Source organism: Dendrobium catenatum, unplaced genomic scaffold (genome assembly GCF_001605985.2).
Source record: "Dendrobium catenatum unplaced genomic scaffold, ASM160598v2 fragScaff_scaffold_788, whole genome shotgun sequence".
NCBI lineage: Eukaryota > Viridiplantae > Streptophyta > Magnoliopsida > Asparagales > Orchidaceae > Dendrobium > Dendrobium catenatum.
The window spans coordinates 161,879-176,212 of NW_021319250.1; the positions used below are offsets into that span (position 1 = coordinate 161,879).

Consider the following 14,334-nt stretch of genomic DNA (forward strand, 5'->3'; position numbering starts at 1 on the left):
AACCCCTCCGGTTGAGATCTGCATTCAACATGGCCATCATCGGGGTAATTGGGGTCATTTCCATTTGTTGATTGAACCATGTCGACCTTATCAAATCGTTGATAGGGGATCAAGTTTCGTAGGCTTTGTGCCTTTGAGAGTGAATTCTCTTGAATGTAGGCATTGAAGGCCTAATATGAATGTATTAAGATAAATATGACGGTTGCCACAACCGTATATTTGTTTGTTGGTTCGAACCCTGTCGACTTCTATTGACCCGTATAGAAGGATCGGTTTCGAGCTTGAATTCACTTGTCAACCCGCACAACATCCCTAGACGTCACGTGTGTACCAATAACACGCTCACCGGGGCCCATGCGGGTGTTTGGGGGCATTTTATAATTAAATCCTGTCGACTCCTTTTTATATACTTAGAAGGATCGGGTTCAAATTTAATAACCCGCGTAGCATCCCTAGACGTCACGTGTGTACCAATAACACGCTCGCCGGGGCCCTTGCGGGTTGAGATTGTATTTACCCCTTTTAGTGTACCTATGTGTATACAAATTACAGTGCATGTGCAGGGGTATTTTGAAAGTATTTGTAGACGCCTTCTGTCCGCTTGCATATAAATTGCGGATTCGGTGGCGTGGCGTAGCAGCTTTTGAATAGAGTTATTCGCTACTTCGTACAGGCAGACTGTCGTGCACTAATCGTTTCTTTCTGCAGGTAGATCGTAGTGCACTAACGAATCTCCTGCCTTTATTGTAGATGCTTGTAGAAATTTGTACTCGTCGTATCTAATTTGCTTCTGCTTGCAAATAACATATAGTATGTATGATGAATATTCTACAACCCTTGAGATATTTGTACTTCACCATACATCATCTGTCGTTGCTTATAGAGGGCCAGTGTATTTGATTGATGTTGGACAATTATCAACCATAGAGGTGTTATAGTGTATTCTTTTGTATTTAGTTTGGACCTTTGTTGGTATGATAGCATCTTGATGTTGATTGAAGACTTTGCCATGTTGATTGTGAGCATGCCATATTGAAAATCCTGTTACAACTATCAAATCCTTTCCATCAGCATGAATATTGTGAGTGTTGCATACTAATTACCACCATTTATGGATGATTTGCAATGTTCATTGAGGATTCTATGTATTTGCTTGCTTATAATTGATCAACATTATCACTTTGATCTTAATACTTTCACTTTGATCTTATATTTGTTGATTCTAAATTTCAATTCCATGGGGTCCTGAAAGTTCAAGCCTTGTTATGTAAAATCAAGTTCTTGCTTGAGTTCAAGTAGTGAGCTCAAGTCTTATGTCCCCTTCACTTGGTTCAAACCAAGTTCTCTTGCAAATGATTCATGTTCTGTTCTATGTATGTGCTTCAAGTCCTTACTTGAGTTCAACTACTCGAGTCAAATTTGAATCAAACTCTTTGTTTTATTGTTCAAGTCCAAATTAAAATCTCTTGTGGCCTTGTAGAGTCCAGGTTCGAGTTCAAATTGAGTTTATGTCCACAATACTTAGTTCATTTGAGCTTGAGTTCTTTTATGTCAAATTGGTCCAACCAAATTCAAGTCCGGATTATAGTTCTTGCATGTCCTTTTTGAGTTCAAACAGGTCCGTGTGCAATTCAGTTTGAGTCCAACTCAAGTCTTCTATTGTTTTTATAGAGTTCCAATTCAAATCATGTTCTTGTCTTAGATCAAGTCAAGTCCACAATTGATCCAAGCTTGACTTTAGTTCAATACATTTTTTTATTTGAGTTCAATTGATGTATTAAGTCATTTAACTCTTGTTCAAAAGTCCAAGCACAAGTCCTTCGTCGTTCTTGCATGTCATTCGAGTGCAATCAATTCCAGGTCCCAAATTGTTCTCTTGAGTTCAAATGAGATCCAAATGTAGCATTGCGTTCACCCGAAATTTCGGCAGCCTTCCGGCGTCTCCCTCGTTTAGGGGAAAACTACAGAAAACTGAGCCTTTCCCACCACGCTAAGAAAAGCATATATGGTAGATGCCCTCTTTCGAGGACACCGCGGCCGTGTAATTTGATCCCCCACCACGCTAAGAAAAGCGTGTATGGGTATTTTTTGAAAATATTTTGCAAGAAAGTATTTTTTTTAAAGTATTTTGCAAGAAAAACAGTTATTTCCCCGCAAGTGGGTATTTATGGGTATCCCCGCTTCGTCGTGCGCATCGCACCGGGATCCCTTCCCACCACGCTAAGAAAAGCGTGTATAGGCGGGGTTTTTAAGGCGTGATTAATTAAAAATAATAAAATTTAATTAATTATCTTTAATTAATATAATCATAATTAAAGTTACATAGATATATATATATATATATATATATATATATATACACACAATCCCACTGTTCGGTGGATTCAAGGGATTTGGCCGAAGTTGTGCATGAAAGGGATCAAGCTACCTTCACAGCAAACCGCTCCCTATTGTTTGCTTCCGATCGAAAATGTCGTGACACCCACATCGACTAGAAGGGAACGTCGGAGAAGGCGAAATCGGGCAAACAAGATGGAGGTAGGATCGGCTTCTTCCTCCCTCTCTCTCTGTCTCTCTCGGTCTCTGTCTCTATGTGCCGAAGGATTGAGGACCAAGCGGTGGAGTTTGTCGTCGGCTTGGGTAGAGTTCAGATGTGGGAAGAGGAGAAGAGCGTGTGGTTTGCGAATGGGAAGGAGGAAGGAGCCGAGTGGATCGTGAATGGTAGCTGTGGGAGAGAGCAGTGAATAGGGAGTAGCGAATAGAGCTCGATCGCATGGGTGAGAGCCGAGAGGCGTTCGGCTTCTATTTAACGACGCTTGTGGTCGTTCGATCGAGGCAACGTCGCAGGATTTGTGGAGCATCGACTGGAGCAGCGCCGTTTGCAGCGAGATTTCGGCAAGGTATCGCGGTTGGATTCAAGGATCCGATGGTTTTGAGGTGTGAGCAGCCGGCATTGTATAACAGGTGTGTGAATTTTTTTGTTGTCTTTTGGATAATGCATAGATTCTTTCTTTACTTCTTTTTATTCATTTATGCATATCATATCATATTCCTTTATAATATTTATAATACTTTAATATGTATTTATTTTCCATTTAATTAGTACAGGAGCACCGTCTAAATGTACAAAAGGTACATCCATTTTAATTTCCATTTTTGTTTTACTTTTTACTTGTACTGGTATGTTGCTTCCCCAATCAGTACTATACGGGGGTGAACTATAAATTTTGGATGCTTATCATTTTCCCATTTATTTTTCATCCATTACCTTCTAAATACATATAAGTATCATATATATCTATAATTGCTTTCTAATTTTATACTCTCTTTTCTTTTATAGGTAGACTTTCAACGTACAGTTTCTTTCACATTTCATACACTTGCATATACATTGGTTCGTTTCATACATAATAATTTTCAGCATAATTTATAAGTCTTAAAACAATTATATGTTATGCTCCATACTAAATAAAAATAGAGAATAAAATAAAGATAAAATTATATAATACCCACTTTATTTTCTCTTTCAATCATCATCTTGTATTGAGAACTGTTCACCATAACATAATAATTTAATAAGTATTAAATTCCAATTTGAATTCCTCAACAAATATTTGATTCCTTCTATAAGATTACCTCACAATAGTTTTTCTCTTCCTTCCTTGCAATTTCCTTCCTTCTCTATTAAACCATTGAACCGATGCTTACTTTAATTAATCCTTCCTACAATAATGATTTCTTCAATTAGAAAATAAGAATATAAAATCATATCTAAATCAAATTAAATTAATAGTTCACTTACTCTTTATTCCACTTTCAGAAGAAAAGAATTCTAGAATTTTTTCCTCTTCTTTCACAAATATCTTTCTTTCCGTTTTCAAACCTTTGTCTTCAATTAAGTATTCCCTACTGATTAGACGAAGAATATGGAAGGATTTATACAAAAAAGAAATGAAAGAATTAACAAACTTTTGCTCACTTTCCTCTCAGCCATTCCTCTTGACAGAACTTCCTTCTTGCGTTTTCTTTTTAATTTATGTTTCTTTAGCGATAGGAATGAAAAGGAGTGGATGATTCTTATCCTTGAAGGCAATCATTTGCTAAAATTGGAAAAAACAGAACTCACCGCACGCTCTTGCATAAGAACTGTGTTCCTTCGGTTTCACGAATGCCCCCCTTTTGTTCACCCACTCATGTTCGCGAGATTAAAAGGGTGATCAACAGGTTCAATTGAACGGGGCGAATTAACTAGTTTTTACAGTTGCTCCTGTGACGATTGTATTATTTAGAAGAAATGCAAAATATATGAATATATATATGATATATATAACAGTTATGATTTACGCATAACATGGAAAGTCATGAAATGAAAATGTATCAAATAAGATGTTATAATTAAGTGTAATTACTTTATGGTATGAAATGAATAAAGACAAAGAAGATTTTGCATATTGTTTCTATTGCCTTGAGTTACTGTAATTTAGAAACATATTTTACTCACTGAATTGTGGCTTACTGTTAGTTGCTCTAACTTTCTTTCAGGTAAGTTTAATATAATCAAAATGAGTAGAAGAGACGAAAATATATACCGTAGACATGAGAAGCTGAATGAAAGGTAATTGAATGATTTTGTATCAGTTTATATTGATATTTGAAGTTTTTGCGGTTCTTTCAAAGTCTATTGAGATAGTTTTAGATGAATTGAAAATTTAATCTACCGTCCGACCGTCTGTTATCGCCTTGTTAATTCGAGCTTATTGGACTAGGACATGATAAAAAGAATATCTCAATTACAACAATAGCATATCACCTACACCTGGCAAACCCAAGTGAACTCAATCCTCGACCAAAACAACTCTAGATTTTATATCATAAAAAATAAGATCAAAATATACCAAAATTTTATTCAAAGTAGAAGCACATATTGATTCCATTTAGTCTTAGTTTACTTTTGAAAGGATTTGAATGTCGTAAGTACTTTCTTGACTGAAACTTGGATTCATATTTCAAGTTTCTTGACAATTTGATTTTTAGAGTAAAAGTTCAAAATAATCATCCGACTATACTAAATATCTAATTTAGTCCCATACTTTCATAATGCCCCAATTTAGTCCCATGACTATTAGACTAACATTTAAATTTAAGAGCATTTTAGATATTAGTGTAAGTGAGATTATATTATTATTATTATATAGTTTATTATTTATTATATTAAAATGAATACAAAAATTATATGAAAGTTAAACATATTTAATAATTATTCACTATTGCTATTTAATTGGTTAACTTTTATTAGGATTTTTTTGTATTTATTTTAATATGATAAATAAAAATAATACAAAAAATTAATATAATCTCATATAAACCATAATATCTAAAATGCCCTCACATTTAACTATTTGGGTTAATTTTAACTGTTACTTTTGACATTGGGACTACATTGGGATATTTTTTTAATAATCGGAGGACAAAATTGGATGATTATGAAATTCTGAGACTAAATTAGACATTTCCTGATAGCCAAGTGACCATTTTGAGCTTTTACTCTTGATTTTTATAGCAACTAGTTCCCTTTTTCTCTATTTCATAGTGCCCACTTTGTTCTTATGCTTTCTTAAGCTTATTCTTGTTATAGAAATTAAACCCTTCCAATTTTTCAAGAAACATTCTGATCATGAAATTAAATTACATTTCTAGGGCCTCAAAACTACGGAAAACATTTTAAAACTTTAGTTTAAACATCAAAATTTGTAGGCTATGCAAGGTTATGCTAATGCCTCATGTAATAAAGACGGTTATCATAAAATTGCATAAAAAATAGCTATAGATGGAAATTGCATGATAAATTTTGTTTCGACATCAACTTCATATAGGTGAACCTTTAAAATAGATGGCAACATATCCTTCTCATGTCAACTTGGCCTGATGGAGTCGCTTTGCCCATTACTAAAGGTGCTTGGTATTTGACAAGATAAGAAATCATTTTACTTGCCTGGGTGTGATACTGTGCCGATGAGTTTTACTTATGTAGTAACTAATTGATGTTTGAGCCATCCATCTCCAGGATGAAAATTTATTTCTATCAAATATCATAAAAATAAAAATAAAAAAATAAATATAAAAACTAAGGTGTATAAATCAAAACCAAAAGATGCTTCATCCTTCAACAAAGAAATCTCAACTAGAACATACATTGAGATTTTTCTCTTATCCCAGAAAAGTGCGATTTATCCCCAAGGAATCCAAAGTAACAAATAAAATTGAAATCTCATTATAGTTGAGTTCAAAATAATTAAATAAATTAATGAAAACTTGTGGTGCAAATTCCAACAGCAAAAACAATCAATTGATTTTGTGTTGCCTTGGGATGTAAATAATTATTTTTTCAAGATGGACAATTTTTCAAAGTTCATATTTCACCTACAAAAGACGTGCCAAAATTTTTTAAAAGATGGAATATTATCCTTTTTGGATGAAAAGGTTGTATATCTCTTCTTCGGAATTTTTTATTCTTTTGTTCTATTTTATGATATTCTAGAGCTACAAATAAACAAAGCTAAGCCAAGTAAAAGGTTGCTTGAGCTTAAACTTGTTTGAGAAAATCGACCTCGATCTAAGCTCGAGCTAAATTCAAGTATTTGTGACAGTGTTTAAACTTTGATTATTTAAAACTATAGTTATTTTGAGCTTGCTTCGTTAAGATAATCAAATGAGCATTTTCGATCCTATTAACGAGTAACAATATCGAACAGCTTGTTAGTTATCAAAACAAATCTTATTGCGCCTATTAATGAGCAAACCTATTGAGCTTAGAAATAAGATTTCAATTGAATGAAATAATAAATAAACCAGCATTTAACAAGCATAAACAGGTGGCTGGTGTTCATGAACAAAAACAATCTAATATAGAAAAGAACAAGACTCTCATAGTTAAATAAATTTATAATCAAGTATTAAATGAGCAAATTATCTAGCACTAAAGACTTTCTTAATGAGCTTATTCACGAACTTTAAATGATATATTCTTGATCATAAATAAATCGAATACCAAACTATTCTAGTTTGCTCATTTATCAATAGAGTATTTATAAACGTGTTCAGCTCGTTTAATTAATTAAATAAAAAATATTGAACAAATTCTAATCAACCTGATCCATGAGTAGCATATCGAGTGTATTTGTTCATTTGCATCCTTAAAATATTCTATATGTAGACTTAATTTTCTAGTTGTGCTCCCACTCCTACTCTGTCTAACACTTCTAGATAAATAAAAACCACTTTCATAATTAGTTTAACATACATATTGCACTTTTCACCATTACAAAAGTTTTACTTTTCCCCATCACAAAAGTTCCAAGAGATAACATATGATAAGTTCCATTGTATAGTAGGATTGATGTAAGGAGACAATGAAAGGTTCAAAATTCAAGAATTCGCGACATAAACATGAATCCCCCACAATTCAAGTTCTAAGAATAAATTGATGTGAGCATCCTCTACCTCGCATTGTAAAAAGGATATTTTCATGACTCGAACCCATGAACTCCAATTCACATTGGAGGCAACTTGACCATTACTACAATCCTACACTCCAAGAGATACACTCCATAACAAGGTGAATAGCATATTATGTTAAGCAAAGAATACTTCTATTTTTTAGTCGACAATATTCTATGGCAATGAAGTATATGTGTAAACAAAAATAACATGTATACTTCATGAGGTACTGTTTTGATGATAAATAAATATAAAAAAAATCTTCATATCGTGTACAGCTTTACTTTACCTTGGAAAGAGTCTAAGAATCTCCATGTGTGTCTATATCCTATGAAATTTATCTACAATCATCTTCTCCGTGTTAGTCTACATTATATCTTGTTTACAAAAGTTTGTGACAAATGTTTCTTCGGAAGAACCAAATTGCAAGCTGTTAAAAAGAGAGACATACGCAAATTTCTCTACATGAAATGACAATGTTGCTATAAGCAATAGAGCATCTCCTACATGCTCGCAGAGCAACATTATCAATTAATAATTATGCCTGCTCGGTTGAATCAGCAGCATTAAGTGGACCCAAAACATACTCTCAATTATCAAAACATGAGTTACCAAACAACAATACAAATATAGAATGCCAAGTGTATAATCCATCAAGATTGTTAAAAAAAATTGTTGAGTTACATTGCAAATATAGACTAAAAATTTAAAGAGTGACGACACTAAAGCTGGTTTCTTATGAAAAAAAAAAAAAGTAGACTTCTCAGCTAGTGTAAAGGGGTCCTCAAATGATAGTACTTGTACAATTAAAATGAAATAAGAATAAATCCAACATAAGAAAAAACATGAAACAGATGCAGGTAACCAAGGATGATGCATCCAAATGGGGAAAATAATGACAGATATCTGACATCTCCAACAAGCTGCCTTGCTTCATAGAAACATCAATTGCATCCTTAGTGTAACTCTATAAAAATCAAAATGAATTTGTCCAAACTCTTACGAAGTTACATGATTTTTAAGCCATCCAACATTAATTAAAATCCTGAGAAAAAGATAAAAGATCCCTTTGACTATTTTATGGGTTCATTTTAGTCCCAATTATCTAAAATGCCAAATTTAATCTCTTGACTCAAAAAAAATGATCCAAAAAAATCCCTCTATTGGAATATTTTGGATCAAAATTAAGAATCAATGGGTCTTTTTATATAAAATTTGAGGACTCAATGAGCTAAATTGGACATATTCGATAGTCTATGATTAAAACAGCCTCCTGTAAAAATTTTAGGAACCATTTTGACCTTTTTCTCATCAGATGTTCATCCTAATGCTCTGCAAATAAATCCAAAAAATCAATAAATTACCAATATTGAATAGAAAGATGCAATTTACATGAAAAAAGTAATAAAAAAAAGCAATTAGACAAACATATCCAAAACCATCAAATCAATTAATCACACTTTCTTCTTGGAAATGCATATTTTTCATCCACATCTTTTTTTTATGGGAAGAAATTGTAATTTGCATTAAAACATAAAAGAGAACAACCTAAGTGATAGAAAGCCCATCACACTCTTCACAAACCAACCTAACAAATGATGGAGAAAGATTATTAAAGCTAGAAACATCCCAAATAAAATTCACACCAATAGCTAAGGAGCCACAATAATCAACCAACTTATTACAAAGCCTATTAATAGAATGAAAAACCACAAAATTAAACTCTTTAAGAAACAAAATATTATTCTTCAAAGAATTATGTTCTTGTCCGAAGTTTTTCTTCATAGATGTGTGGCAAGCTCTCATTATATTCACATTATCACCTTCAATAATAATACACTGAAAATCAAATTTCCAACCTTATAGCACATCTCGAATAAGAAACACCGCCATCAACTCCAACTAAGCAATATCCCAATGCAGCAATTGCCTAAGATATGCAAGTAGAAATCTTCCTTTATGATCATGAATTACCCCACAAACACCTTGATTATTATTTAGAAGAGATGCATCCACATTAATTTTAATCCTACCAAGGGAAGGAGGATGCCAATAGGTATTATTCAGTTGTGTAAGTTGATTAGCATCCCAGGATTCCTTGATCAGATTGTTTAATAAAGATGACAATATATTGGCCGCAGATAACAAAGCAGTAGGAACTATAAGACCATGATTATGTAGATTTCTAGATCTACAAGATTGGTACACAACACTACAATAAATTCTAGCTAAAATGGATTATGCCGTGACTTACTTTCCAATTCAGCAAAACATTCAGAAATAGAAGAGAAAACAGGAATTGAAACCCGTATTGATTAACCTTTGCAATGATATTCAACAACTTATCACATCTCACAATGCTCAATGTTTTCAATATCATTGCATCCTCTAGGACAACCCATTCTCCCCAATTAATCTCCTATACAGTAACCAATCCTTCGTAGGCAAAGCATTACTAAATAAACCCCACCAGAAAACTTTTTCTCTCGAAGTTAGCTGCTTTCATCCACATCTTGGTGTTAAAGAAATGCAGAACTTCTTAGGTGCATTGTAATCGTTGGAAGGGGACTCCTTCAAGCTAGTCTCTGGCATAATTATTAGTTGCATTTAGTCTTTAAAGGCCCTCTTCATAATTAATTGGTTATTATAGGGCTTGTTTTCATTTCCAAACTTCATAAGGGCAGCTACGTATTTAAGAGGGTCTAAAGGTTAAGAGGAGAAGCAGCCTATTTACACCATTCCCTTTAGAGAAATCAATTTTTGGATCGAGTTATTTTTCAGGTTATACTGAGTTAGGAAAGGAGGTCTATGTTTTGCGGTGGAACCTCAAGTTTGGGGAAGTTGGTGGGCAAGGAGATCATGGTAGAGTATGGGAATCAGATACAGTCGATTGTCGGAGCTTCTACACCTTACCCACAACATTCTCGGGCATTGTCACTGCAATTCCAGCGGTTGTCCAACAGGTACCTGAAGCAGCTCCATCTACAGCAGCAGCTTTTTAACAGTCTTCCTTCTGTTTTTTTTTTTATTTTTTTTTTTTGCCTTTACCATCCAATACAGGGTACAAGAACATCAATTGGGAATTTTTCTGATGGATTCTTAAAGTACTGGTGGTTGGAAAAGGTAAAAGGAAGAAATATTGAAGACTAGGAGCCCCCAAACACTGTGTATACCAGCCACTATTCTCAGGTTGCCGCAAAAAATCAATTAAAATAAGTGCCTTCGGAGCTTTGGAAGAAGCAAGAACATTCTTCCTGATCCCTAAATACCTCAAATCAGTCTCTGTTGTCTATTCTATAGTCAATAGTTATTTTCGTGATTTCATGAACAATTGAACTGCCCTTTTCACTTTTCAATTGTTGCCACAGGGGACTGGAATTTCCTCCAATACTGAATTGTTGTATGTTTTCCTGAAAGGGGGAGAATCACTATCAAGGCACAAGGCCAAGAAAGGAAGACCTAGCAAGGCATCTCAATACCGGGATTCACCTCAGTTAGCTTTTTAGGCTGGAAACAACAAATATAACTGCGGTAAGGTGAAAATCAAGAAAAGTTCAATTTCTGGAACTGGCAACCGAGGTTGTCTTTATTCAAAATTCATGTTGCATTTTACATTCTAGTGTAATGATCTTTTGGGTTAGCCAAAGTCGGGGAACAAGTATTTCTTTCCTAAGTTTCCCATAAATCAAGTTCCAAATATCGGGCAAAGCCTGATATTTTAGTTTGCTCCTTTATTGGACATTCTCACGTATTGCAAGGCTTATGTGTTATTGTTTTCTGCCATTACCTTAGGGTGCGGTAAGTTTAGCTGGAAACATGGTTTTCATTATGATTTCTTCTTTACAGGTTTTTTCCATATAAACGTGTTTTGTCTTGATTGTCAGTTGGAATAGTTTCGCATCAGCAGTATCCTCTTAACATTCTCAAATAATTAATCGGGTATCAGCCTCCATTTTAAGAATGACAATAAATAAACCAGGCCACAAACAACTCATGCGATACCTAACTCAGTATTCACGAAACTACAAATTTGAGAACTGCAAAGCTTGTGTTTTTGTGTTCAAGTAAGATGCTATTGTGTGCACAACTATTTGGAGAAGTTGCATTCCCAGCTCTCCTGATATGCCTCCATTATGGTAAGTATTAATCATCATCAACAGCATAAGTAGCCTGATCCTGATACTGAGCTCATCTTTATGAATCCTTCTTCCAACTAACTCATGTTAAGTGCTACACAAGGTGTTAACTCCATATTTGCATGCATTTATAATTTCAAGGCATGTATTTTTTTTCGAACTGCTTTCTTTCTTAATCCTTTTATATTAAATTTAACCACTCATCTTATTAGTGCATCTTCAACTCTCCTTGACAAATAATAATAAACATAACTAGATAGTAATATATTTTACCAACATTCAGAAAAGTTTAACCACCTTAAATCCTAAATCCTAATCTTCAAATATTTCAAACAGCATATAAACAATATGATGTGGTACGATACAAAGGAATAAGAACTGCTTGGGGATTTTAATATACGATTATTAAAACTTTGCTAGTTATAGAATTGATGCTTACCCAAGTTAGGCTTTCGGAATTATCAATTAGAGACTATACAAGGCATGTAGTTACCACTAGATTAACGGTATGCTATCAAGTTAACAACATAAAATAAAGAGTGTAATGTTATGGCGAAGAAACAATAATCCACGGTTAACAAATAGAACTCTTCACCTTGGGGTCCCTCACTCACGCTCTTGTTGGTGGCGCTTTAACGGAGGAAGATTGAGAGCAAACCGAGCGATGCTACTAGGAGACAAATGGCGCCCAAAGTGTCGTCCGTTGGAGAAGTAGCCGGCGGCGGGTAGTCCACGGGATGACTAGCGAGCATCCAACGTCCGGGAAGAATATGCTCCTCGATGGAAGGTACTAGCGTAAACAAAATGTGATTTAAGTAATCCTCCACGGAAGAATCCACGTCAAGGTTCACGTGGAAGAAAGGAGATTCAAGGATGTTGGTTCGTCCTTGATCATCAAATAAGAAACCATGGTCGACTTCCGGATCAGCCATGCATGATGGTGGTGAAGGTTGGAAGAATCTCTCTTGAGTTTGGTGAGGAGGAGGAGAGGGGATGATGGGGGAGAACTTGGGATAGTGAGGGGGCGGCTAGGGTTGGGAGTCTTTGGGTTGAAACAAGTAGCTTGGGGGCAAAGGAGATTGGAGGGAAAATCTGAAATTTAATTTCAGATTTCCATTAAATGGGAGGGGCCAATTTGAAATTCAAATTAGCGGTTATTAGAGGGAAAACTCATGTTAAGTGTACAAAAGGTGTTAACTCCATCTTTGCATGCATTTATAATTTCAAGGCATGTCTTTTTTTCTCGAACTGCTTTCTTTCTTAATCCTTTTATATTAAATTTAACCACTCATCTTATTAGTGCATCTTCTACTGTCCTTGACAAATAATAATATACATAACTAGATAGTAATATATTTTACCAATATTTAGGAAAGTTAACCACCTTAGATCCTCAATCCTAATCTTCAAATATTTCAAACAGCATATAAACAATATTTCTCTACCTGATTGACTTGCCTTGACGAAAGAAGGAACAAAGTTGTATTATGGAAAGAAACAACACTAGATTACAACAAAAGACAAGAAGGGTCAATAAAGGAACAAAAGAGAAAAAAGATTTGTACATATACTTATAAAAATATCTAGTCCTTTCAGCTTAACCCCAAAAAAAAAAAGAACTCCAGTAACTCAGCTCTATTTCTTTGACATAAAGAGGAAAGAATGCTTCAAATTCAAAGAATGAAAATTTTAGTTTTTCCATTAACATAAAATGCATAATAATGAAAAGGTCTATGAAATGATTGAATTATTAAAAAAAAAAGTGATAGCTCTCCAGAAAGAACAAACTAAGAAAACCCACTTTAATTGCTAAAATAAGAGATCTACTCAATCTTACATTTCTAATTATTATCAAAAAGTGGGTTGGAAGGAGTAAAATACAACAACATATCAGCAATTAACTATCCGAAAATTTGAGATGAAAAAAATACACATCCTTGTATCTAATAACATTAGTTTGACATAAGATCCTTACATGTTCTGAGATATAATAGGAAAAAGAAGCCATTTCTCAGCATCAAATGGTGATTCATTTTCTAATTCTGCCATCTCAACAGAGCCTTCAAACATCTTCTTCGGCCAAATAGCAGTCAATTCAAACCCTAAAATCAAAACGAACTACTCAAATTACGACTGAGGAATCAAATTCCAGCCATTGAGTCTTTATTGATATTATTTCCAAAGCAATACGCATCAAAATTTATTTTAAGGGAAATTTCTAAAAAGCTAAGCATGCAAAAGTTATAGCTGATGTCATATTAGTGTAGATTTATTCAAGTGCAGTTCATAGTCTCAATGAACTACCAAAGACTGGGAAATCATAAATTCATAGTCATATTAGTGTAGATTTATTCAAGGGCAGTTCATAGTCTCAATGAACTACCAAAGACTGGGAAATCATAAAGCTCAAACCTGTTCCACAGTATGCTGAATTGGCGAAGAGCCTTCAGAAACATACAAGCAATAAACACCAAAAAACTAGAGAATAGTTACTACACTATGCGCAAATGTTCTGGTGTGCAAGATCAGCACCAACAAGATCCACCATAGTAAGTTTCAAAAGAGATCATACAATATACAAGATTATCATTCGCCTCTGCCCAATTAGTTCTGACAATATTAGATTCAAATGTGTAAGATCAAGAAATTAATTTGAACTATTAGATAAGATTTACTTGCACAAGAAATCTGAATAACTATG

General features: G+C 34.1%; 1 protein-coding gene across 1 annotated transcript in view; it reads right to left on the bottom strand.

Annotated features, from left to right (window-relative positions):
* Positions 1-14,334, bottom strand: part of LOC110114585 (rab3 GTPase-activating protein catalytic subunit) — a gene marked incomplete at its 5' end in the record, with an annotated part of 66,570 nt that overhangs the window by 36,437 nt on the left and 15,799 nt on the right. The window contains 1 exon segment of the mRNA XM_028696617.1: positions 13,609-13,735. Within this exon segment, the coding sequence (XP_028552450.1) occupies positions 13,609-13,735 (127 nt within the window).